General features: G+C 36.1%; 1 protein-coding gene across 1 annotated transcript in view; it reads right to left on the minus strand.

The window, feature by feature from the left end:
* Positions 1 to 27,650, minus strand: part of CAPRIN1 (cell cycle associated protein 1) — a 38,027-nt gene that overhangs the window by 7,807 nt on the left and 2,570 nt on the right. Inside the window, exons 3-14 of the mRNA XM_036107082.2 lie at positions 14,796 to 14,858; positions 14,601 to 14,687; positions 10,781 to 11,019; positions 10,614 to 10,696; positions 8,133 to 8,270; positions 6,715 to 6,767; positions 6,551 to 6,637; positions 4,431 to 4,586; positions 4,239 to 4,347; positions 2,079 to 2,140; positions 1,475 to 1,585; positions 1,100 to 1,249 (exon numbers count right to left, since the gene is read on the minus strand). Of these exons, the coding sequence (XP_035962975.1) occupies positions 1,100 to 1,249; positions 1,475 to 1,585; positions 2,079 to 2,140; positions 4,239 to 4,347; positions 4,431 to 4,586; positions 6,551 to 6,637; positions 6,715 to 6,767; positions 8,133 to 8,270; positions 10,614 to 10,696; positions 10,781 to 11,019; positions 14,601 to 14,687; positions 14,796 to 14,858 (1,338 nt within the window). The remainder of the gene's footprint in view (positions 1 to 1,099; positions 1,250 to 1,474; positions 1,586 to 2,078; positions 2,141 to 4,238; positions 4,348 to 4,430; positions 4,587 to 6,550; positions 6,638 to 6,714; positions 6,768 to 8,132; positions 8,271 to 10,613; positions 10,697 to 10,780; positions 11,020 to 14,600; positions 14,688 to 14,795; positions 14,859 to 27,650) is intronic.

The following is a 27,650-nucleotide window of genomic DNA, read 5'->3' on the forward strand; positions in this document are numbered from 1 at the left end:
CTGGTTTTACCTCAAATGTAAATGCATTACAGAAGTCTCAAACACACACACACACACACTCTCTCTCTCTTACAGAAGTCTCAAACACACACACACACACACACTCTCTCTCTCTCTCTCTATATATATTTATATACACACATACACACCACATAGCACTTAAAGGAGAGCATAAGAGGGGATCAAAATCTAAAAAGACACACAAAAGGGCGCCTGGGTGGCTCAGTTGGTTAAGCGACTGCCTTCGGCTCAGGTCATGATCCTGGAGTTCCGGGATCGAGTCCCACATCGGGCTCCCTGCTCAGCGGGGAGTCTGCTTCTCCCTCTGACCCTCTTCCCTCTCGTGCTCTCTCTCATTCTCTCTCTCAAATAAATAAATAAAATCTTTAAAAAAAAATAAAAAAATAAAAAGACACACAAAGCAGCAGCCTTAGAAATGCTACTATAAATAAGAAAGCTTTTTAAAGGATGCAAACCCCTGATACAATGTCACTTACAGAAATTAATTCTATGAACTTTAAATTTGAGTTGAATATTTTATTCATTTTTTTATTTTTATTGACATTTTAACCAAAAGTTAATATTTTAATATTTAACTCTATGAACTTTACCATGACCACCAATTTAGCTATATCCCATTAATTACAGTATTTTCATCATTACTTTCTAGAAATTCTGCAATTTAGAGATGCTTACTGAAAAACCACAATGAACTATAATAATATGTGAAATTTACTATGAGAAACTTCAGTAAGGTAAGATTAAGCAAATATGGAAAAATGTAGACAATTGTTAAATCTAGATAATGATTTATATTTAGATATCGTAGTAGTCTACTTTTCTGCATGTTTACTTTTATTAATCAAACCAAAAGGATGAAACTATAAAAAAGGAAGATGTGAGCACATAACTCCTCAGACTCAAATGTTATCTCTGCGAACAGGAAAAAATTATAGAGTTTATGTTCAATTAAATATATTGCACAGTTTGGATAGATGCAAACTCAAACACAAAGCTAAATGAAGACTTTTCTGTTGACACTCTGGTATGATCATAGCACACACTAGGCATTTAATGTTAGTTCAGTTAATTTACTTACCGTTTGCATGGATTGGAATGGAGCTGCATTTACATTGATTCCACTACTATGTAATGGTTTGCTTGTCCCAGCCTGGAACACCTGAGGCTGAGAAGCAGCCGGAAGGGATGATGATGCTGTAGTCTGGTCTGTATTTAAAGAGATTGTTGCCTAAACACAAAATGAATAGATGCATTTTAGTGGTAAACTGAATTTAGCCAAGTCTACTATCCAAGACTTAGTATGTTAAGAAATTCAACTATTTCATAAAAGCAAAATACTGTATTGCATGCATTAGGTCCAAAAAGAATCACAATATTAACACAATATTTACCTCTGCCCAATTCATGAATAAGTGCCTCATCAAGTTTATGTTACCTAGTAACAGAAACTTGCCTGAATCTGGTCAATTGGTTCCTTTTGTGGTCGCTGCTCTGTAGCATGAGAAGGCTGGTACAAGGGTTGAGATGCTGTATACCCCTCACTTGTGGATGAAACCAAAGGAACCTACACAGAAGTAAAGCAATCAAAGCTGCTTTCTGTTATAAACTCTAAGACAGACAGGGCTAAGAAACAGATATACCTGCTAAAGAGACTATAAAGCCTAACAACTGCAAAAAATACATCTAATATTAAAGCTGAAAGTTAGATAAACCCAAGTCCAGTTATGAAGTCCCCCAACAAATGCTTCTAAATGGCAATATCTACACTAAATTTTAGAATTATGACATTTAAATAGGTCTTCTCAAATTCTACTCCATTCAAAATAAAAAGGCATCTTCCTTCATTAAACTATTATAAACATGAGACTTAACAAAAAATAGTGCTTTTTAAGTTATTAAAACAAAAGTAAATGTAACATGGAAATAAAGGCTGACAGCTACCCACTCCAGACTCAGACAATGATAAAATTCATATCTGACTTTCAAAAGCCAATTAAAGAAAGAGACCCAAGAACTGATTAAAAACAAACCTACAGCAGTATTTCTGTCACTCTTACCTGTGTAGCTTCTGGTTGTACAGGAACTGGATTAGGTTGAGCAAGTCTAGATTCAGAATGAACTGTAAAATTGACCAAAAAAACCCCACTGTTATCCAGGAATCAAATTTCTTTAGAGAAAATTTCTATAGCCAAATCCTAAAAAAAACTTTTTAGTGATCATGAAAATAAACTGGAAAAGTATAGGTAGGATTTTAGCTTTCAAGTGAGCATTTTGGTTTCCTGGTAGTCATTATTAGTCAACTCTCACAATGGCTTTCATTTTGAGTTCTGCTAAGGTAAAGTAAGACGTCAGTGAAAAAGTACTAACAAAGAGGTATAGAGCAGAATAGGCAAGAATCAATGCCACAGTTATCCATGAAAAAGAGCCTTTTAATGTGGTAACTACAAAGTAGCATTACCCTTACTCAACACCTTAGATAGACAATATTCAGTAATATTTTAACATTATCAACTTTCAATATAATCTTAAGTGCTTCCACAGGAAAAAATAAGAATACACCTTTTAAAAAAACCTAGGGGCGCCTGGGTGGCTCAGTCGTTAAGCGTCTGCCTTCGGCTCAGGTCATGATCCCAGGGTCCTGGGATCGAGTCCCACATCGGGCTCCCTGCTCGGCAGGAAGCCTGCTTCTCCCTCTCCCACTCCCCCTGCTTGTGTTCCTGCTCTCGCTATCTCTCTCTCTGTCAAATAAATAAATAAAATCTTTAAAAAAAAAAAAAAAAACAAACCTATATTCAAATTGTCAACTCTTACCAGTCTTCTACTCCCTTCCCCAACCATGGGTTAAAGAATCAAAAATACAGGATCTGTGGTTAGTCATTTAGAAATCACCCATTTTCATCAGAGAGGCTAACGAACTCAGCATTAACTTGAGTATCTAAATGGCTTACAGGTTGTATATCAATGCTGTACGTGTTGATTTTGGCACAACTTTCCAACTATAAAAACTGTGTTAGTCTTCCTCTGGTAGAATATGGAAAATGAACACTAATTACTTTGATTCCTTTCCAGAAGGCCTAACCCTGATTTGTTTTTTAACTCTTGGTAGAAACGTTAGAGATATGAGCTCCCCTTTACTTTGGAGAAATCCTAACTACCTTAACAAATTAACAGTGTCATTAAACATGCTTTCTCTCAGCAACTGCTTTTATGACACTGAAGATTTATATGACATTAAATATGTTATTTTATATAGTTCCAATTTTGTGCCCTTAATGATGACATGTTCTGGGGAAAAAAACGAAGACTCAAAATTACTAATGGTCCCGGAGAAAAATTGTCCACGTAACGGAGTACAAAACACCAACAACTCTATTTAGTGCTATTTCTAATAATGGTGTAAGATTAGTAGGAGTTTGAAACTTCAACTGTCTTTTGGCCTATCTTCGCCTTTCCTCTTAAACATCCCCTTAATCACTTCACTGTTACATCTCATTTTTATTTAGGTAATAAAATGTTCACAAATTCTCCTAAAAAGCTGCAAGCATCCTTCAGAGAAAGACCCCTCTATTTTTTTTTTTTTTTTAAAGATTTTATTTATTTATTTGAGAGAGAGAGAATGAGAGAGAGCACATGAGAGGGGGGAGGGTCAGAGGGAGAAGCAGACTCCCTGCCGAGCAGGGAGCCCGATGTGGGACTCGATCCAGGGACTCCAGGATCATGACCTGAGCCGAAGGCAGTCGCTTAACCGACTGAGCCACCCAGGCACCCACCCCTCTATTATTTTTATGCTTAATTTTGAAATTTAAAAAGCCAAGCAAAATTTAATTTATATAAATTATAGTAACAAGCAAAATTGGTCTGTAATGTTACAAATCAGGAAATGGTTCCCACAGGGCTGGAAGAGAGGGTAACTAGTGACTGAAAGGCTTCTGAGGTACAGGTAATATTCCATTTCTGGGTGCTGGTGTGTTCAGTTTGTGAAACTCATCAAACTACATTTGTACATACTTAAGTCTATGTGTGACAAAAGGTTTAAAAAAGCAACAGAACTACAGTTATTCATATTACAGGGAAAAACAGTAAACATTTCTTATCAAATTAAAAGACACAAGATCCAAAAGTTAAGCAAACATTAAAAGGAAATAATTTTCATATGCTTTACAAAACCTGAAAGCACTGGCCCTATATTTCACACATAAGAATGTATCATTACTAACCCGGAGGGCAAACCAGCTGAGGCATGTCCATGTTTTGTGTCGGATTCATAGGCTGTGCAGATACAATGGCAGGATCAAGTGTCTGGTTTTCAAAATCCAGCATTGAATCCTGCAAGTCAGGATATAATGGAATTAAACTAAATCACGTAAACACTTAAACTTTCAGTCAGTGTTTGACTCAACTGCACCTACCTGTATGAAATTATAGGGTCCCTGCATTTGCGCCATAAGGTCCTGGACTCGCTGTCTTCTCACAAGGGGATCTGCCTGAGCCACTGGAGTCAAAGAGTGGGGCTCTGGTACTGAAGGAGATGCAGCCTGAGGTTGCTGCTGGAGTGAATTTACCACCTAAAAGGGATAAAGAGGGGAGGGATGCAGACCGGGAGAATGCAAGAGCTCCATTCATATATGGCACTATACTTTAAACAAAATAGTAGGCTTCAATGTTACTCAAACTGACCATAATCATAAATTTAAAATTTAACATTCAGTGCTATCACTTCTAGAGTGTTTTCAATTCCACAGGATCACGATGTAGCATTTCAGATTTACTTTATAACCTGCTTTCAAAGATTACCCATGCTTGCTTCCTAAAAGAATGTATTCTGCTTCAACTGCTATTCCTTCAATAGTAATTAAATCTGTATTTATCTCAGTACCTGATACATAGTCAGCACTCAAGTTAGTTATCATCATCAAACTTTGAGTTCCTACCATTCCATTCTCTCTGCTAATACCATAGAATCAAGCCCTATCACCTTATCTAACTTGCTACGAAAGCCAAAGCTCACTATACCTACCTTTTTCCTAGCTCTAATAATTTCTGATTATTATTTAGTAATTCCCTGCTCTTCTGGGAAATCTCATTAATTTTTATTTTATCAAATTTACATTCTGTCTGGCTTTTAAACCTGGGCAAGTCATACCTGGTGAGCCTAGATAAATCATAACCTTACTTCTCTTATAAGCAATAATGAGATAATAATCACTACCTAAATTGTTATGAAGACCAACTGATGTGTCATCTACATGAGGTTGCTCAAAAAATTCCTTAGAATTCCATCTGGATAGCCTTTAGAAAGGCCCTACCTACCAAGTACTTAAGAACAAACCATACTGGCACATTACTAAGTATGATAAATATACTTTTCTCTCCCAATAAAAAGCAAAAAGTACTACTAAGCTCTGTTACTTCCCAAACTTTACTACTATGCCAACATATACTTTCCATCCCTAATGTTCAATAAAACAAATATGCTAATAATTCATTTCTACCCCTATATCCATGCTAATATATACCTATTACCTCACTCCCCTAAAAACATATGCCAAATCTACTTAGTCAAGGCCCAGGAGGTTTACATACCTCGTATATAAATCACCATTCTACAGATCTTTTATATCTATTGTTCTTTTAACGCCCCTCTAATATTTCTGAACTGCCTTGCATAATTCAGCAAATACATACTGTCTTGCTAGGGCTTCATGGGACACTGTTTTCATCCAAACTAGGTAACTTTCTAGAGTACAGGGCAAGTTCTTTACTCAAGCTATCAATAGTGCATTTTAGTACATCAATAAAAAGCTAAAGGTATTAATACAATTACACCTTTGGAGAATGCTCTTGATGGAATAACAATATTAAAGAGAAAAGCATATTATTCAAAGCTATTTTTTCTGTACTTTAGATATATAAAAGAAGTAACCTAAAAGAGGATGGAAAGGATGGCAAGAACCAACTTGGCAAGGCATTTTGATTTTATCTTATAGGTAACACAACACCATCAAGAGTTTCAAGTAAAAGTAACTTAATTAAAACTAAATCTTCTAATAACTGACCTATAAAACTGAACAGGATGGCCAGGGGCAGTCAGAAAAGAAAAATATGAAGGGGGCACCTGAACTAGACATGAGGACCTGAAGAAAGGTAATGTCAATTGAGGAAAAGATGACACTCCAACATATCCCTTGGAAGGTGGGCCTTTTCTGAAGGCTATCCATATGGGTGCCCAGATTTTTACAGAGCAACCTGGTATCAACACACAAATCATATACTTTAATAACCCTAACTTACACACAAATAACTTTATATAAATTTTCTATAGCTGCATCAGCAGAGATTCTATTAAACATTCACAGGTATAAATAAATTATCTTTTAAACATAATGATCTTGTTATGTTTAATAAGTTTGTTATGATAATAAATGTACTAAAAATGCAAAAGACTAACAATCTTAATTTGTTCTTAGGAGATCCAAAAATTACTAATAAAAACAAAAGACAGCAACCGTGTAACCGAGAGAACTCTTACCTCAACTGTTTCAACTGTCCACTCATCTACCTGCTCCTTTTCACCACTGCTGAACTGTGTTTCTGCCATAAATTGTCTATTTACATACTGCAAAGCAAAGTAAAAGTTTGAGAGTTCTGTTATAAAGGCAGAAAAAGAAAGCTAGCATTAAATAAAAATCGTACCTCTGTTGATTCAACTTCACTTTGTTCGGTGTATTCTTCTGCTGGCTCAGGTTCTAAGAGGTTAAGAGAGGATATAAATGAAAAGTAAGAAAATCTTTTGAAAATTAACAATTCGTTTAAACTCCAAATAAGTTAGCAGTTTACCATCAAATAGCCGGAATTTATTTACAAAGTTATAGTTAGCAGTAAGTTTCTGTATTTTAATCATTCTTACAATAATGTATTTAGAAAGAGTTTTCTTTACCATTTACTCCAGAATGAATTAGGTTCAGGAGTATTTCTGATTAGGTAAAATGCCAAGAGCTAAGTTAAAACTTCTCTCTCTAGCCTTAAGAAGTAATATTATAAAGCAGCATACAGATTAAAATCTTACTATTTTAATCAGTTGGTGAAAGTAGTTAAAGGTGGAGAGAAGACTTCCTTATGTTGATCTGCAAACAATAAATTCCACCAACGTGCAATCTTCCCTTCTAGTTTCAACCTTATAACACTGTATGAAGTGCTTACTATGTACCAGATACCATATACATACATACTTCACATACTACTTTCTAAACAGAGAACCTGAGATACAGAGAAATTCAGTTGCTTGCCCAAAGTTACATAGCTAATGAGGGTCAAAGCCAAGATTTCCATCCAGGCAGTCTGATTCAAGAATCCGTGCTTTTTAACCACTACAAAATTTATGCTCTGACAATGCTTCCAATGGTACTCAGAATTTTATTTATCAACTTAAGTTATCATAAAAGTACTCCTAGTGAGTACTTACCTACTTATTAGTTTATGCTAGGTGTTAAAGTTAATTGGAAAAGATCCCTTGCCATTGACAGTTACAGTTCAAGATTACAGATTTATAATCACCCCAACATTTAAAACACAGACACACACGCACACACGCACACACACATGCGTGCGTGTACCCTCATGCTATTCACTTCACATACTAGCATGGTAAACAACGATAAATCTGGGCATGTCAGCCACAATGTACTTAAAAAGCCCTACAACATTTCCCCTCATCTATACTCCAGCCCAGCAATACTGCAACGAAAAAAAATATCAGTTTGTAACAGTGATCCAGGGGAGAGAGGGAGACGGAGAGGATCTTAAACAGGCTCCACACCTAGCATGGAGCCAGATGCAGGGCTCTATCTCACAACCCTGAGATCATGACCTGAGCCACAATCAAGAGTGGGACGCTCAACGGACTGAGCCACCAAGTTGCCCCTAAATGACTGATATTTAATACCTCTGGGAATAACTCTTAATACACATTGTTTTAATATTTTGTCTTGCTTAAAGTTTCATTAAAAACCTCAATGTGCATATGTAACTAAGTATATGTATAACCTGAACTTGTGGCAAAAGAAGTAAAGCCAGGACTATAAACTAAAGCTCATATCCCCCTAAATACTTACCAGCTTCAGCTACCTGGTCTTCAGCTGTAGGTGCTGAGGCTGCCTCTTCTTCCTCACATAGCCCATTCTGGTGGTTGTGAGTGCTGTCAAAGTAGTTTGACTGGAAAACACGCTCAACAATTTCCTTTAGAGCTTTATCTAAAAATTAAATATGAATTATAATGTTATCTAAAAATTAAATATGAATTATAATGTCAGCCATCTCAGGATGCCTGACTTGAATAAGATTCAACATGCTACAAAATACTGCCCTAAAAAACCTTATCAACTCTTACTGAAACATACATATAAAAAACATTAAATTTAGTCCACCAACAACGGGAATCATGGAATGACAGATAACAAGAAGAACCTATTAGTATTAAACTTTATACACTTAAAGGAAGTTAGTTCAAAACAAAAAGCTGACAACTATAATTTAATTCATTTAGTATGTATTTAACACCTACCTATATGTTGAGCAATGCGGTAGGCAACGGGGCTACAACAAGATTTGTAAAAGATACAGTATCTGCCCTCCCTAAGTTTATAGTCCAATAGAGAAGAGTTATCAGATACAAAAACAGTAAAATCACATCTGTGAAAAGTACTACACAGAGGTACAATGGATTGGACCTAGGCACGAAGAAACTCAAGAGGCTTTCCTGGTGCGTTAAGTGCTGCAAGAGCACCGATCTGGAAGATGAGTAGTAGAAAGGAGAGAAGTGTTTCAAGGTAGAGACAACAGCATTTACAAAGCCCTGTATAAAGAGAAAGGGTGCCAAATACAAGAAAATGAAAGCATGTGCTGTGGCTGAGGCATAGGGAGTAAGAAAAAACAAAGAAAAGACGAGTCTAGTAAGGGCCAGAACATGCAAGGTCTTTAAGTTAAAGACAACTGTATGTAAAATATAATTAAAAGAAAGCCATTAAAAGAATTTAAAGAGGGATGCGGAGGGTGGATTCAGTTAAGAGACTGCATTAGAAAAAGGCAGAAAAGTGGAAGAGAAAAAGTAGATAGATTAAAAAGATATTTAAAAGGCAAAACTGTCAGAATTTGGTACACTTGGATATAAGGGGGCAGGGCAGCAAGTGAAGGTATGTGTCAAGAATTAATCTCAATTTCCTGGTCTTATATATAGTACACGTAGAATGTACCTATGTTTGTAGAATGTATTCTCCAGTAGGTCACTTTACAGAAAAATAAAACTTCAAGGACAGTATCAAAATATCATACAGTTAATTCTGTTAACAATAAAACTAACAACTTTTTGAATGAACATTTCATGTTTCCCTTCCTCTGCATCAGAGGCTCGTAACTAAGAACTATTTGTTTTAAAAAACTTATGCATGAAAACTAAATGCACATGAAAACACCAATTTGAGTTCATTAGTACCTCTTCATTAGCAATAAAGATCTTACATTCCTAAGATGAGTGAACAAGACTAGTAGAAAGTAACACCAAAATAAAGCTACAAGCTTATTTAACCCTTGTTACTCCTCAGTAATGATCAGGCTTGACCTAAAACTATTTTTTCAACCTAACAAGTTTATACACACGCATAGATTTCTTTCTATTAGAACTTCAGATGATAAATTCAGTACATATTTGGTGCAGAACTAAAATTAAGAAGCCAAAATGATTTTTTTACAAAGAACTACAGTAAACAACGCAAGTTAACAAACCAAGAAAATTATTTCTTACATGAAAAGATACAAAAAGGCTGGTTCCTCATATTTGATTTACCTATTTCCTTAAAGCAAATACACTCAAATTACATCATACAGTTTTGCCAGTTAAAGCTTTTTATCCAATTTTTCACCGAATAGCTGTATAAACAGATACTTTTACCTTAATATGTTCAAAATCTACTTTCCTAATCAACTTTATAAATAGCAAAGATAAGAACCTATTCCCTTATTTACTAAGGAAATAAACCTAAAATTCCTAATTTACTGAGGTAGTGAAGCTTAAATGGCCCTTTATTTTCTTTAAAATCAATATGCACTGCACATTTGAGGTTAGGGTTTAAAAAAAAATACAAAAAAATTAACATCCTCAAATTAGCTGAAGTCTAAAAAAAACTAAAGAAAGACGAAGGCAAGGACCATGAGTAAAACATATGAGGTACAGTAAGCATTTTTCACAAAATTTCACCAGTAAGGAAAAAAAAGTCCCTATCTAATACCAACAACTCTGAAAAGTCTATTTGGTGTTAATCTGTCTACCTCAAGCAGAATAAGTTATAAACAAAACCATGTTAAGTTAGGATTCCCATCTCTACAGATACATGATTGGTGTTTTTGACTTACACATACACACACACACACACACACACACACACACAGCAAAAAGAAAAAAAAAAGGAAGTAAACCAAAAGTAAACAGTAGATGAATGTTATTTACACAGTTCTGAAATTTCTTCAATTAACATTACTTTTAAATAGAAAACCAGTTTTTAAAGACTCTTAGTTACAAAATAAAAAATTATAATACTCACAGGTTGTTCCACATACAGCTTTTTCCTTTCCTTCCAGTAAGTCCCATAGGTGAATGGAAGCATGTTCATACTGCTCATTCAACCTTATAATAATTAAAAAGCTAATTAATCACTTTTTAGTTGTCAAGTCAGCACTTAGAAGTTTCTACTATCAAATACCACTATACCTCAAGCTCATGTCCCGTTCAGGGTCTGCTAATTTGTAGAATTCATCCAACAATGACAATTCCTCTTCAGACAATATTGGCACTCCATTCAAACCTTGCTTCAGATCAGTTCTCACCTCATCATCTCCCAATTTGTCCAAAACATACTGGAGCTCAAGTACAGTTTTTAAACGTTTTTGTTCTGCTTCTTCTCTCATAAGCTGCTCCCGACGCGCTGTCTTCTTTATTGTTTTCTGAATCTGCATAAAAATGTAAGCATAAGACATTGAAATGAATTTCACAAAATTCCTAATTTAGTTCAACCAATTTCAAGTCCAGTATAAATAAGATACATTTTACTCAATGAGTATGGGATCTTGATATACAAAATGATGATTCCCAAATTACAAATAAAACTTTAATATTTAATATATCATCTGTTTTAACATCTTCTCCTATAAAGTATTATACTACTGAAATGTTACCAATAAAAGGATATATTTGGGATTTACTTCAAAGTAACCTAGCTGATAGGGAAAAAGGGAGTAGGTGTGGGTATATATGAAATAGGACTGCCCATGAGATGAAAACTGTAGAAGCTGAGTATGGATACAAGGGGTGTTCATTATATCCCTTTCTTTAGTTTTGCCATTTTTCTAATAAAAAGTATAAAAATTAAAATTTCTAATTAAGCCCGAGTCAATTAAAAAAGAAACCCAGGGGCGCCTGGGTGGCTCAGTTGTTAAGCGTCTGCCTTCAGCTCAGGTCATGATCCCAGGGTTCTGGGATCGAGCCCTGCATCGGGCTCCCTGCTCGGCGGGAAGCCTGCTTCTCCCTCTCCCACTTCCCCTGCTTGTGTTCCCTCTCTCGCTGTGTCTCTGTCAAATAAACAAAATCTTTAAAAAAAAAAGAAAGAAAGGGGCGCCTGGGTGGCTCAGTCGCTAAGCGTCTGCCTTCGGCTCAGGGTCATGATCCCAAGGTCCTGGGATCGAGCCCCGCATCAGGCTCCCTGCTCCATGGGAAGCCTGCTTCTCCCTCTCCCACTCCCCCTGCTGTTCCCTCTCTTGCTGTGTCTCTCTCTGTCAAATAAATAAATAAACTCTTTAAAGAAAAAAAAAAAAAGAAAGAAAGAAACCCAAACACAGTAACAATAAAAAAAATCTTACCTATATCCATCTCCTCTATGGACAAATGGTCCAAATTTTTCACTTTGAATACCTACTATCAACTCACAGAGATGCTACAACCCACCACTGCCTTCCTCACCCCCAACAATCCACTGCTAGTACTATATTATCCCAACATATTGAAAATAGTGACTATGGAGTGACTGGCTGGCTCAGTCAATAAAGCATGCGACTCTTGATCTCAGCGTCATGAGTTCAAGCCCCATGTTGGATGTGGAACCTACTTAAAAACAGTAATAAAAGGAAAAGAAAAAGAAAAGAAACTGACTTGTTTTTATGAATAAAGGTATGCTGGCAGAGAAAAAGGTGGAGGTAGAAGAGAGATATATGCTAAGTACACAGATATTTTCCCCCACTGTTCTTTTCCTTCTGCTAGTCTTTAACTTTCCTGGGAAGGTAAAGGGAGAGCATCAACCAAACTCAAATACGTCTCTCTTTTTCTCGTGCATAATAGTGTCAGCTTGGAGTCAAAGAAAGGTCAGACTTTTAAAGAAAGGTCACTCTTTTCAAGAGCCATAAAAGTGTTTTCCTTCCCACCTTCTCCCATTTCTCAAGCCTCAGCAGGATAAACTGAGACAGAAAAAAACAAACAAAGACATACGAAATGTATAATAAAGGGAGAAATGGGGAAGAGAGACCTAGGAGAACAATGAAGTCTGCAATAAGACAAATCTATGATGGCAGCAGAGAGGGTAGCAGATTAAATGATATTTAACAGTAAGTAGCAAGTGGATACTACATACAAACATAGAGATGAAATCTAAGCTAGGGCAGTACAGAAAGCTTTCAAGGAGAAAGTGACATCTACTCCTAAGACAGATGAGCTTTCAATCTTACTGGGGAACAGGGGCTGGGTGTGTGTGCGCAATTTTAGGGTAGAGAGGCAGCCAGTAGCCAGAGGCAGGAAATATTATAGGAAGAGACGCAGGAATGTGAAATTAAGTCAAGAAAGCAAAAGAAAGATAAAGAATGCCACTTTGGATAAAATGAGCAGTTCAAGTAAGAAACAATATGAAAACTCGAAAAGGTAGGCTGGAGCTAGGTTAAAGAACTTTTTTTTTTTTTTTAATTTGAGAGAGAGAGAGAGCACGAGAGCACGAGTAGTGGGGGAGAGGGAGAAGCAGGCTTCCCGCTGAGCCAGGAATGGGACTCGGGACCCCAAAGGCAGACGCTTAACCAACTGAGCCACCCAGGAGCCCCAAGAACTCTTGAATGCAAAACAAAGAAGGTGTTTAAAAATTGTGGGAAAGTGCAATAAAGCATCAGAGTTCAATAAAAAGACTGCCAATAAATTTAAATGCCTCGTGAAAAGTTCCTGAAAACATCACTGTTAAAATAGACGCAAAGGAGAATATAAGTATTTTCACTTACATGGTGTTAGTAGCTTGAGAAATAGATTGATTCTATTGTTAAACTGTACAGCAATCCTACTTCTTTGATCCATATTTTTTTAAAGAAATCAGAAAAAGAAATTGGCCAGGATTCATCAAGCCTGAGGCTCTGACCTAGGTGAAGTGGAACAATTCCCTACTTGGGTGTAAATTAAGTTTTCCTTTATTCCATTTTGAGGGATATCATCAATATTTTCCAACTTTAATCAAATTTAGTAAGTAACATATTAAGTGCATGAAATATATTAGCCATGAGTCAAATACTGTTCCAAGCACAACCCTGTGATGAGGTAGGGACCATTATTATCGCCACTTTACAGATTAGAAAACCGAAGCACTGTGACAGCCTCTCTCCTCTCCCTGTCTCTCTTTTGATACTACTGGTTCTGTTTCTCTGGAAAACCCTGAATGATATAGGGACAGACAAGTTCAGTAACTCAAAGTCCTACAACTATTAAATAAAAGTGGCAGAATCAGGATTCAAACCAGACAGTCTGGTTCCAGAATCAGAACTTTTTATCTCTGTACTGCAATGTCTCTCATCACATAATTTTTTTGTTTATTCACTTAACCAAATCAGAGGCAACTTTGTATTTAATGCTGTTAACCTTTCCCCAAATAAGGTAACACTAATTCAGAAGAATATGAATTTTCTGGTCTCCCTCAATTTTCAACAAATTATTTGACTTTGCTTGTATTTTTGTCCTGTTCCCAAAGACTTCTATCACATCAAAAGATGTATGGGAAAAACACACCACTTTGTTAGATCATGAGTTGATACAAGAGCAATGTATCCCAGTCTGCCACATTCCTTAAGATCCCTAATGGAGACAGTGATTACCAAATATAAAAACAAGACTCTATTTTCTGACAGTTAATAGAACTGTAAGATGGTCATTAGGCATAAAGGAATATATGGAAAATAAATGTTCATATACAAGAAATATATGGAAAATATGTGTGTGTATATATATAAGCTAATTTTTTTTTAACAATGAGATCTTTAGGGTAACTACTATATTAAGTTTGTCATATCTGAAAAAAAAAAAGTTTGTCATATCTGAAACCTCAGTTCTCAGGCATCTTTCAGGTGTTACATTAAACTTTACAAAATTGGAAAGCGTTTTAGGTGTAACTGAATGCAATCCTCAACTTGCAGAGAGCTTATCAACAGTAACACAAGGACTAAAACCCAAAGAAACAAAATTTTCTGCCTTCCTTATTTTTATTATTTCATAAACATACATATAATCTTTTACTTACATCTTGACTTAATGCCATGAAACTCCTCTGTAATTCTTTTGCAAACTCCAAATTATTTGTGACTTCCTGGTACTTAGATACGGCATCCTAAAATAAAGACAAAACCCAACTTTACTAAAACACAAAGAACCACAAATTAATTTTCTTATTAAAAACAGCAAACATACAGTCTTTAATAAAATGTAGCATCTTTACCAGCTGATCTTGATTAAGCCTTTCCCCTTTGTTCATTCGTTCCTGGTAATCATCAAGCTTGCCCTATGTTAAAAGAAAAAAAATAGAATTATGCCCCACATTAAAGTATATACCAGGCTAACCATGCTGAAATACAAACACATATAATCCTCTAAGTTTGTCTCAAATCTTGCCCTAAAGATACATTTTAGTTGATTTCAGTTTAAGTTAGGGCATGAAGTAAGTTAGTTAATCAACAGTGAGCTAAAAAATGAATGTAAATACTCCCACCCCTGCTGAATGATACCAAATTTTGTACTACAAGCCAATGACACAACACAACATTGCTTTTTCTTTAGGTTTCTCAAAAAAGATCTGCATCAGATGGCCTGCACAAATGGTTCCTACCCACATGAGTGAGGGCCACAATTTGGTTACAATCCTGCTTATACAGGAGCTTATCAGACATTTTAGTGTTGAATTCTTGTCCCTCTCTTGCCCCTTGCCAAAGAATTCATGGGACTAAGTGATATAAAAAGAGTGTATTTTTCCTGAATAGACCCAAGTGCATATTATCTTTGATGTGCTTCATCCATTTCTTTTGAACAACATAATACTTCAGCTATCACATCACCTATGGATAGTGTGCTAGTCAACAGCTTTGCTTCATTTTCTCACAAATGGAATTAAATGTATGACAGTGGGAAAAGAAAATTAACCTCTGGCTTAAGTCATCTTTATTTTCACTAAAATAAAAACTTTGGCAGTTTCCCAGGCTACTACTATTTGATGAGACCCCAAAGAAAAGATATCCAGGTATGCAAAAGTCAAGAATTGAGTTGTTTTAAAGGTCAGAGGAAAGTAAATAGAAACCTAAATTAAGGGGGAGAAATTTTTTTTAAGGGGGGGAAGGGGCAGAGGGAGAGAGAGGGAGAATTTTAAGCAGACTCCATGCCCAGCGTGGAGCCCGACATGGGGCTCAATCTCACAACCCTGAGATCATTACTTGAGCTGAAATCAAGAGCGGGACACTTAACCGACTAAGCCACCCAGGCACCCCAAGGGGGAAAAATATTTAATTAATATAATCACAATAAATTATGAATATTTATTGTTCCTTACCCTCAGCAAAAATAAAATTAACCATAAAACAAAATACAAAATCTAATAAAATGCATTCAGGGTCAAAGAAACAAGTTTTAAAAACAATACTAGTTAGTTTTAGGTCAAACGATCCATTTTCTTTGTACCAGAAACCTTAGTCAACTTGCATAACCATTCCACCCTAAATTAAAAAGCGTAACAGGACACCTGGATGGCTCAGTTGGTTAAGCGTCTGCCATTGGCTCAGTTCATGATCCCGAGGTCCTGGTATCACACCCCATGTCGGGCTCCCAGATGAGCGGGTAACCTGCTTCTCCCTCTCCCCCTCTGCCCCTCCCCCACTCGTTCTCTCTCTCTCTCTCTCTCTCTCTCTCTCTCTCTCAAATAAATGAAATCTTTAAAAAAAAAGAAAGAAAGAAAGAAAAGCCTAACAATTCCTTAGTTATCTTGGAGGTAAATAAAACCAAGATAAACATTAAAACATTAAAGGCTGATGAAAGTATCCAATTGTATTCTTAGGTGGATTATTTCACACAACAACCTCCAGCTGGAAAAGTATAAAATTTGTCTATGGTTGAAAAATGAAGGCAGGCCTAATTCCAGGTACAAAAGCTATGCTCAACTGCCTTTGAACACTCTTTGAGGATGAATAAAGGCAGTTCATTCTCTTTTTTAAAAGGGTAGGCTAACTTTTCTTTTAAGAAATAAAAAACCAAACAAGATTTGCTTTTAATGATGATGACTTAAGAGTATAATAATACTTTTTTATAGTCAGGATTCCTCTGTTTAGAAATAAACAGATAACAGAAGATATGAGAATGAAAAGAGGACCCAAAATGTAGTGCTAGTACAGTAAAAATTCTGAATTCACTATTAGGTAGAAGAAAAAATACTGTTAGTTTATACCTGGCATTTATTATCTTCCCTTTTTATACATTTTTCAAAGCTGTTGCTAAATCTAAAGTAATAGAGTTGAGTATATTATATATCCCTCATAGGGTAGAGTTTTACCTACCTAGCTTAGCTTTATCATTTAATGTCTTAAGAACTTAAAACATATATGCCAATTAAAATAGATATTAAATGAAATTCCTAAAAAATGTACATATATAAAAATATATATATGAAAAGTTTTTTTAATGTTAAGAATGGTACCTGAGTAGTAGAATTACAGGTGGAAATTTTTTCCTTTTGCTTTGTTTTGTATACTTAGATATTCTGCAATGAACACACACAGTTTAAATAGAAAATTAAAATTTCATGCTATAGAAGACAGTTAAGAATGACAGACTTCAGGATACTGCCAGGACTTTAACCTATAATAATCCTTGACTATGAATCTATACTATCCTATACCAGGACAAGCTATCCTAAAGCAGAAAAACTCCAATTTTCTACACAATAACAAATTTAGTATTCATCCAACCCAAAACTCTATGGCAGATTACATTTTCCAAAGACAGCTACATCTGCAGTTCTACTCTTCTACCATGTGACCTTGGCACTGCCCCATGTAGAACTAGTCCAATTCCCCTGCCATTGTATTAAGTGGGCTTCTACCAACAGAGTACAGTGGAAGCAATCCTGTAAACTTCCAAGGCTGTATCATAAAAGCAATGTATCTCTGTCCTGTTTGCTAGTCACTAAAAACACTCGTGTTTGGAGCCCCAGGCTATCCTACAAGAAGTCCAACAACCCTCAGGTTGCCATGCTATGAAGAAGCCAAGCCATGAAGAGGTCTTATATAAGAATTCTGATCAGCAATCTTAGTGTTAGTCATTCTAACCCAGGCATCAGACATGTGAGTGAACAAGCCTTAGTCTTCCCAGCTGAGGCCCCAGGAATCACAGAGCAGAGACACAAACCCCACTGTGTGCCCTGTCTGAATCCCTGACAGGCAGAATGTGTGGATCATAAAATGGAGTAAGTTTTGGAGTAATCTATCACACAGGAGTAACTGGAAAAACGTTAAAAGGGAAATCAAAACAAAGGGAAAGCAGCTGCTATATGAAACTCAGCTTCACAGTACACACCTTCATTGAATACTGTCACCAAAAACTATGCAAAGACTTTGCAGCCAAAACAAAGATCTGTTTCCATTAAAACTCATACATCTATTTCTTTTGATTTTTATAGTGCTATAACAGGTTTCAAATTTTTCAATCCATAATATAAGATCCATAATTTTCAAAGGGAGGACTGCCACCGACACCACAAGAAATGACAGTTTACCGTGACAGAAGAAACATCTTAAAAAATTATGATGTAACTGAAAAATCTCAAGGATCTTTAACAGGGGATTTTCAAAAGATGATCACACTTCCTTATACCTGGTGAGCTGAATTAATGCAGTTTTAGTGATGCAATCAAAAAATGTCATTAACTACAGGAATGGAAACTACAAATCTTTTGTAAAACATTTTTCTAACCATAATAAAACAAAAGTTTCATTATAGCTTTACATTTATTCCTCTATAGCCATTAACACTTGCTATACTACCATTATAAATATCCTATTCCCTTGTCCTGGCCCAATCTTCAAAAAAGCAAGATGCTGAGTCTGGTCAAAGTTCCTAATAAACAGCCCTCATTTGAGGAAACTGAAACTTACTAATAAGACTGCAGGGACAATTAGAAAACTGTTCTACATTAAAGGGCCCTAGTTGTTTTTTTTTTTCTTTATCAGTGTAATACAGGATCTCCTGGCTGCTTGGGTGTATAAGACTTTACCACCATGGCATTTGAACTAAGGGGACGACCTCTGTTGCCTATTACATATAATTAGATCTGTACATAGCAAGGACCCTGTGTTGATCTCCAAGTCAGTGATTTTCAAAGTGTGGTCTCCAAACCAGCAATATATCAGCATCGGCTAGGAACTTGTTAGAAATGTAAATTCTCGGGGCACCTGGATGGCTCAGTCATTAAGCATCTGCCTTCAGCTCAGGTCATGATCCCAGGGTCCCGGGATCGAGCCCTGCATAGAGCTCCCTGTTCCACGGGGAAGCCTGCTTCTCCCTCTCCCACTCCCCCTGCTTGTGTTCCCTCTCTCGCTGTGTCTCTCTCTCTGTCAAATAAAGTAAAATCTTTAAAAAAAAAAAAAAAAGAAGAAGAAGAAATGTAAATTCTCAAGGTGCCTGGATGGCCTGGCTCAGTCAGTGGATCAAGCAACACTTGATCTTGGGGTTGTGAGTTCGAACCCCCGTTGGGTATAGAGATCACTTACAAAAAGTAAATCTTAAAAAAAAAAAAGAAAGAAAGAAAGAAAAAATGTAAATTCTCAGGCACCACCCCAGGTGCCTCTGGGGGTGGGACCCAGCAATCTGTGTTTTATCAAGCTTCTGGATTCTAATGTGTGGTTAAGTTTGAGAAACATTCACCTAGATCAAATACATTGTAATTCCCTTGTAATAATCCAGTAGAATACAGAAATAAGAAATTATTTTGAATCAAACACTGATACAAATTGTGACCATAAAAATCATTATATGACAGCCTCAATTTGGTTACTTAAAGGTTTAGCTTTAAACAAACTCAGAAAACTTGTTGAATGGTGGTTTTCTAAACCAGCTTATTAATCTATTTAACCTAGTCATTTACATAAGATCCATTTATGATCTGAACACTGAAGGGTTACCATCTTCCATTCACAGTACTTTTATTAAATTGTGCACTGTCCAGAAGTTCAGAGCACTTTATAATTAAACTCACTGGTGAGTGCCAAATTTCATACTAGCAACAGAAAGCCTCTTAAGAACATTCAATTGGTCTAATCTTCTGCCTTTCAAAATGAGGGTGGATTGCAATCCCAGCTCACTCCTAAGTAGCTTTCAGAGATTTAAAAAAAAAAGAAAAAAAAAAAAAAAAAAGACATGGTATCTGCACTAGTCCCAAGAGTAGCTAACTCAAAGACAAATGACACTATCGTAACTGGCTTCATTCCTATTGTCACATCCCATTCAAACGGCTTAAAGTCCAAGTAGAAACACTCTTCATTTGGGGTTAAACTTGCAGTATGAACTAAATCAACATGTAAATAATTTGTTTTTCACAATGACTGATCCAACATTAACTCCAATGAATGCAAAGGGGCACACACAGGAGCAAAGGGCTCCGGACAAACACAGCTTTTTTCTTCCCTAAGCTAGAACATGACTATCTAACACCTAGTACGAACAAACTGGTCAATTACTCATAGCACATAAAATGAGTATTAAGTATTTTTTCTGGAAAATGGAGCTGTTTTCCTAGCATAAAAAGATATCTTCATCAGAAAGCCTATCACAATACTCGTAACAAAAACCTGTCCTCTTAAATTCTTTCTATCTTGAAATTCAATTTAGGGTTCCTTTTCAAATACTGAGCATCCTGAAAGTATTAAACATTCATTTATTGCACCACATATGAGGAAGATAAAAATCGGGCCATTTTCCAGATTATCCAGTCTCTAAAGGGAGAGATGTAACTATACCCAATTAATGTCAAAAGACAGTATGTGGGGGCACCTGGGTGGCTCAGTTGGGTGTGTGCCTTCAGCTCAGGTCATGATCCCAGGGTCCTAGGATCAAGCCCCGCATCAGGCTCCCTGCTCGGTGGGGAGTCTGCTTCTCCCTCTCCCTCTGCCCCTCCCTCTGCTTATGCACGTGCACTCTAAAATCTTAAAAAAAAGACAACTTGGTCCTAAGAAATAATTATCCCAAGAAGTGCTGCCCAGTCCCACCCTATCTCCTGTTTGTTGCTTTTAATAGTTGACAGTATTCACTACATGACAGACATTCAAATTTAAGCTATCAGGTAGCTAACCCTATCAGGAAGGGCTATTATCAATCATATTCCACCTAACTAGAACCTGAAAGACAGGACAGTTAATAACTTGCCTAATAAGGTCATCAATCTCAGAAAAATCATTTGTGCCTCAATATGTTCCTTCTTTATGTCACTCTGGATTCTAGCCATTGCTACATTTCATTTTTGCCCTGCTGCTGTTTTCCTCCCTTCCTTTCTCCAGAGTACTATTTTTTTTATAAAGATTTTATTTATTTGACAGAGAGATAGTGAGAGCAGGAACACAAGCAGGGGGAGTGGGAGAGGGAGAAGCAGGCTTCCCGCCGAGCAGGGAGCCCGATGCGGAGCTCGATCCCAGGACCCCGGGATCATGACCTGAGCCGAAGGCAGACGCTTAACAACTGAGCCACCCAGGCGCCCCTCTCCAGAGTATTATTATGTTACTGAATCGCAATACAGCTAGATCTTCCATTCTTCTCAAGAATTTTTTCATGACCACAAAAGTTACTTTACTGAAATTCAGTACTTTACTAAAAATTCAGGACAGTGCTATGAGGGTGCCAGAAGATAAATATCCAAAAGAGCTATCGTCCCGAGCTTTCCTTCTTCCCTCTTAATATCTGACAAATTCCATAAATGAATAAAGAAAACATTTTAAAATTACATAATTAAAAAGAAATAGCAAAAGAGAGACTCCAAAAAAACAAAAATTCTTTAACTAGACAATTATGGTCACAACAAGAAAGATTATGAGGGGACAGCATCTGAAGAAACTAGCTTGGCTACCCAGGAAACTATGTAACCTCTCTTCTCAAAGAGATCTCCAAACTGAAACAGAAAAGTTAAAAATGAAGCCTAGGGGCACCTGGGTGGCTCAGTCATTAAGCGTCTGCCTTCGGCTCAGGTTGTAATCCCAAGGTCCTGGGATCGAGCCCCACGTCGGGTTCCGTGCTCCACAGGAAGCATGCTTCTCCCTCTCCCACCCCCCCTTCTTGTATTCCTTCTCTCGCTGTGTCTCTGTCAAATAAATAAATAAAAATAAAAATAAAAAAATGAAGCCTAAAATAACAAAAATAATAAGAGCACCTATCTATAAGTTATTTTGTGTCTCCAGGCCAAATAAATCACTTCTACAGTATTGAAAACCTATAGAAAAATGCAAAACCAAAAGATAAGGATTTCTTTTCTTCTCAACTTTCTGTAATCTTCCGTGGCCTTTCTAGATACTACTTCAAGTCTCCAGTCCCTACATTCCCTGTTCTTCACTTAGAAATATCAATTCTGACTTTGCCCACATTAATGGTAGGCAGCTGACTGCCTCCTGGCATTCAGCTGACAATTAGTTACTAGTAAAATTCATAGGAGACAGGAAAGATATTAAGAAACAAAAGTTTCCAACTGTAAAGAGGGTAGAGAGAATATATACTACAATCCATAGATGATCCGTAACACCTCTTCAAATGCTGGAAGCCTTCTCATGTAGAAGTCTGAGCTGTTCCAGAAAACAAAGTCAATATTAAATATTGTGGGGCGCCTGGGTGGCTCAGTTGGTTAAGCGACTGCCTTCGGCTCAGGTCATGATCCTGGAGTCCTGGGATCGAGTCCCACATCAGGCTCCCTGCTCAGCAGGGAGTCTGCTTCTCCCTCTGCCCTCTTCCCTCTCGTGCTCTCTGTCTCTCATTCTCTCTCTCTCAAATAAATAAATAAAATCTTTAAAAAAAAAAATATTAAATATTGTGGGGAGCAGGGGAAGGGTGGGTTGAGAGGTGACTCTAACATCAAGATCTTAAAGAGCTGTCCAAAAATGAAATAGACGGAGAAATTAGCATTCTACCAGGCCCTGTAAGACTGATAATTGCAGAAACTGAGTGAATACTTGTCAAGAATTCAGGGTTTCTTAAACACTAAGAGTAAGAGAATACTAAACTAGATGTTATCTAAGATCCCACTGTAAGACAGTTTTTCAAGCAAATAAGTAACCAGGAGTTTAATTTGATAAGACTTTTGTCCCACTGAAAAGGGAAAAAAAGTAAAAGGTAATCCTGTAAAAATCCTTATTCCTTGTCCATGGCTGTAATTATGCGGTTAAGTCTGAATGAATGGAAGCAGCTGACTCTAGTAGGAAAACAAAAAAGTATAATATTGAAGAGTTCCAGCATCACCTACTTTGCGTTATACTCTTAAGAAGTCTAAAGCTTGTGCATTTGAAAAACAAATGATTATTGATAATCTTAATAGATGTCTTTTGAATTATTAGTTGCTTTAACCAAACTACTCATTAGGATGAGTTGGTACAACTGAATGATTTTATACACTCTGTTGAGAGTTCAACATAAAAAGATAGGAACTGTAATTAATGGAGACCAAAATTCAATGATTAAAGTAGATTTCCATTACTTCTATGTCTGGATAACAATATTAAGGGGAATGCGGTGAAATTTCTAATAATTTACAATGGTTCAAATACCAAGAATCATCTATGTCCCCCCTTCCTAAGACTATTTACAAATCACGCTTATAGTACCAAGATTTTAAAATGTGCTCTAGTTGCCTACTCATCAATGCTACTCACTTAAATATATCAAAAGAAAATTCTTCAGGAAAAATTGCATTTCAGTAAAAACACTGCAGTAAACAGCTCTGTACAAAAAGAATTTTTCTCCCTCATGGATTAATCCATCTTAACAGGGTTTTGTTGATGAAACTACAAATATTTCTATATGATTTAGTCAAACTAACAGGTATTTATTTAGCATTTACCATGAGTAAGGCAGTGTGGTATCATTCATAATCTCTGCCCCAGAGGAGCTTAACTACCTATTTAGAAAAACACAAAAGGTAAGAACATAAGACAATATCAAAATGTGAAGTATAGAGATAGTATACAGTACAGGACATTAAAGGAAACAGACTACTTTAGCTGAGCATAGCCAAGAAGCACACCTTCCCTTTTCCTCAGGAAATATGAATTCTAACTCTGCCCTATAGTCTCTTTCATGTATGTTATTACACTCACACTCTATCCAACAAAAGCACCGGTGTAGCTAGTGGGAGAAATAAAGAAATGAACAAGTCAAGCAATTTACAATTCCAACTTTGGCTGAATGTCTTTTCTGCTACTCCTCTCATCCTTCTCTACTGCTTACATAAAATTCATTGCCTCCAGAAAAAGGGACCAATTACTAAAAAATACCTAGAAGCTCGGAATACAAGAATTAAGATGGAAAGGTTGACACACCTCCTACTTCCTCCTACTGGTAATGCTTTTCCCAAATTATCTGGTGTACAACATACCAAGCCTGAGTCGAGAGGGGTAAATGTAGGTTCGGGGCTTACCTACGCATAAAGAGACACTGCAGAATTTAAACTTTAAAAGTTCATTTTGTGGGCGCCTGAGTGGCTCAGTTGGTTAAGCGACTGCCTTCAGCTCAGGTCATGATCCTGGAGTCCCGGGATTGAGTCCCACATCAGGCTCCCTGCTTGGCGGGGAGTCTGCTACTCCCTCTGACCCTCCCCCCTCATGCTCTCTCTCTCAAATAAATAAATAAAATCTTTAAAAAATTAAAAATAAATAAATAAATAAAAGTTCATTTCGTTAACAACAATACAGATGTCCCAATGATACCTGATACAATGGCACCTATACTGTTATTCTCAAGACCCCATTACCTGAACAGCACAAACACAAATTTAACAAGATATTAATGAAGGTTTAACAATGAAGAAATAAAAAGCTTTGTCCTTTTGCTTTCAGCTTTTTAAAACAGAGGAACTCTAAAAGATTTAAAGTAAAAAGCCTCACTTGGTTCTAAAGGATCAGCTTAAACATGAAAATTTACTTATGTTGCAGAGCATTACAAATTCTAATTACCCCCATGATACAAGAGACCTTGGAATTCACTCATTCCAAACTGGGTCATTTTACCTGAGCATCTCAATTTACTCTTCTGTAATACAGATTGAGAAATGAGCATTCTACCAGGCCCTATAAGACTGATTAATGAATTCGACCAAATCTTAAGATGACTTTAAGGTATTAAAATATCTTAGATTCTATTAACAATATAGTAATAAAATTAACACCATGTTGTTATAATTTCAACATCTGAAAGTATTTAATTTTTTTAAAAGATGAAACAGTACTAATCTTCCTAAATGTAAACTAAACATTACTTACGTAAAATTATGACAAATTGTATGTTTAATCTCTAAGTCACACAAAATGTATTCGGACAGATATATTTGCCACATGGGAATAATCTGGAGTAAAATAACGTGCTCAGGTTAAACCAATTAATCCTCATCACAATACTTGGGATCCTACTTTCAAGCAAGAAAAAGATACCCGTATTATTATATGAGGAAATTCACATCTTTTCCTTTTTAAATTCAAATTTTTAAATACTTCTCTCTCTTACACACACACATACAACATACCCAGGCAGGAAGAGAGAAACAAATGAAGCATTATAAATGCTTTTTTTTTTTTCTGTGACAAGGTGAATGCAAAAACAAAGTACTCTTGCCCTCTGCATTGCAGAGAAATAGTTCATGCAACCAATGGGAGAAGCGAATACATCAGAGATTTTTAACTCTGTCAAGAAAAACTTCAGATGTTAGCCCCAAGAAAGATTTTACTTACAAAATAGTTAAGAATGCTTTTATTTCAAAATACTTAACAAAGAAATTCCGTACAACAGCTGCACTAAATATTGTATGTAGAGGCACACTGCAGTGCTCTAAAAAGAAATGCTATCTTCTCTAACGATAGCATCCTTTTTCAGTATATTAACTGAAAAGATATAAAGAGCAAAGACTTTAGGGAGTAGTATGAAAAACAGTAAGTACACTTGGCTATCACTTCTGGTCACATATTGGTTACAAAGCTGTCAGGCTGTCTTGCAAGAGAACACCTGGTTAATCTTTCACCTACCAAAATCACTAGTGTCTAAATCTTTTATATTTCCAAAAAGCATAAAAATTTTAAATGTCATCTATTAAAACATCCTTTATTCTACATTAAACTGATTACATCTTACCATATAAACGAGCTCTCTATTCAGTTAAAATTAAGGCTTGGTTTCAAAATACCATCTTGCATAGCCTAGAGCCCAGTTCTATACCAACAAACTTGATGAAGAAAACTAGGCAATCACTCAATTGATTATTACTTACAAAACCTAAAACATCTATAAATGGAGTTTTGCACTTCATTCTTTTGATTATACCTGCATTTCTTCTCTTTGCTAAACACACACATAGTCTTTACAAGCCCAAATTTCAAAAACTACCAGGCCATTTAGTTGCATTACGTAACAGGATCATATTTCATTAATGTTAAGCATGCATTCTCACTGAACAGATGCTTAGCTTTCCTCTCAAGGCTCAACTTACTAGAAAATTAACAAATAGGGCCGCCTGGGTGGCTCAGTCGTTAAGCGTCTGCCTTCGGCTCAGGTCATGATCCCAGGGTCCTGGGATCAAGCCCCCGGGCTCCCTGCTCGGCGGGAAGCCTGCTTCTCCCTCTCCCACTCCCCCTGCTTCTGTTCCCTCTCTCGCTGTGTCTCTCTCTGTCAAATAAATAAATAAAATCTTTAAAAAAAAAAAAAAGGAAATTAACAAATAACTTTGTATTTTAAATGAAGTGCAATTATTGCAATTCTCCAAGTCTTAAAGTAAGTAATACTACATATCTGGTAGTAATTTTGGTCAGGATACTTGATTTTAGAATCCATTAAAAAAGAGATTTTGTCCAGAAGACTCTTATGAATAGGTCAAGTCTGAAATACAGCTCAAATACAAGTTGCTATGCGTGGACTGAAGTAAAAAGAAATCCAGTTATAAATATCATCTTACTTTACTGCATAAGGATTTCTACAAAGGTTCAAAACTGATTTGTAAAGTAAATCCTATTTTAGGTGTATAAGAAATGCTCACTCACTACAAAAATCACAGTTAAATCCTTTCACACAGTAAATCATCTAGATATAGAAAAAATACAATTTAAACTAGAAACCAGATGTGTTTAGAGAAAAACCCAAATGCCTTGAGTTTCTCAAAAAGTAAAACTTAATTTCAATAGTAATTAAGTCACAACCCCAGTACTGCCAACTTAACTATTTAACAAGTGGGTAGCTCATTCTGTGAGTTATAAAAAAAACTTTAGTAATCTGACCTTTCCACTAACATCCAAAACACTGAGAAGACTGGGGGAAAAAAAATATGAAATACTTTTGTTACTTTGTGTAGTGTTTTCTCCACCAATACAAGAAACTTTTCAGTACTTACTAGCCTAGTCTATAATCTCTGTAATAATAGTTACATTACTTTCTCCTCTGTAAGAGGGCCTGAGGGGCAGGTGTTAGGCAATGTATATAATATAAATCCATACACATGAGTGACCTGTCACTGTCAGGTCCTCAAAGAGCTTAAAAACTAAACTCCCTTAATACATTTGGAGCACTAGATTCAGTCACCTCACAACTAAATTGGCTGCTAATCCAGTGCCTCATTTTACACTAAAAACTTTGAAATTTTTAAGTCATTAAAATATAAATATCTACATTTAATTGTCTGTATTTCCAATATTACATCATTACTATTTATCTTTTGATTCCTATCCTAAAAGAAAACAGGCATTTCCTAAGAATTTTGAAAATTAAACCACTCAGGCATCAACCAGATTGATAGGATTGCTTATTGTAGTAAGTTTTAAAAAGATACCTAAGTCTCAAGTTCAAATAGAGTAGCAAAAACTAAATCAGATGGCAGACTCAGAAGATACTGGCCTTGGGCATGCTTTTCCCATTACGTATTTAAATGTAGCTACCTTACAAGTAAAATACTTTTCGTTTTACTGCTACTGATAAATCTAGTATTTCTATCATTTACAATAAACCACACTTGTTTATCAAAATAAAGTATCACCAAAAGATAGACATCCACAAGTAGTGCATCTCTCGATTTCAAATAAAACCTAAGAAATTC

The sequence above is a fragment of the Halichoerus grypus genome, chromosome 11 (assembly GCF_964656455.1).
Source record: "Halichoerus grypus chromosome 11, mHalGry1.hap1.1, whole genome shotgun sequence".
NCBI classification, from domain to species: Eukaryota; Metazoa; Chordata; class Mammalia; order Carnivora; family Phocidae; genus Halichoerus; species Halichoerus grypus.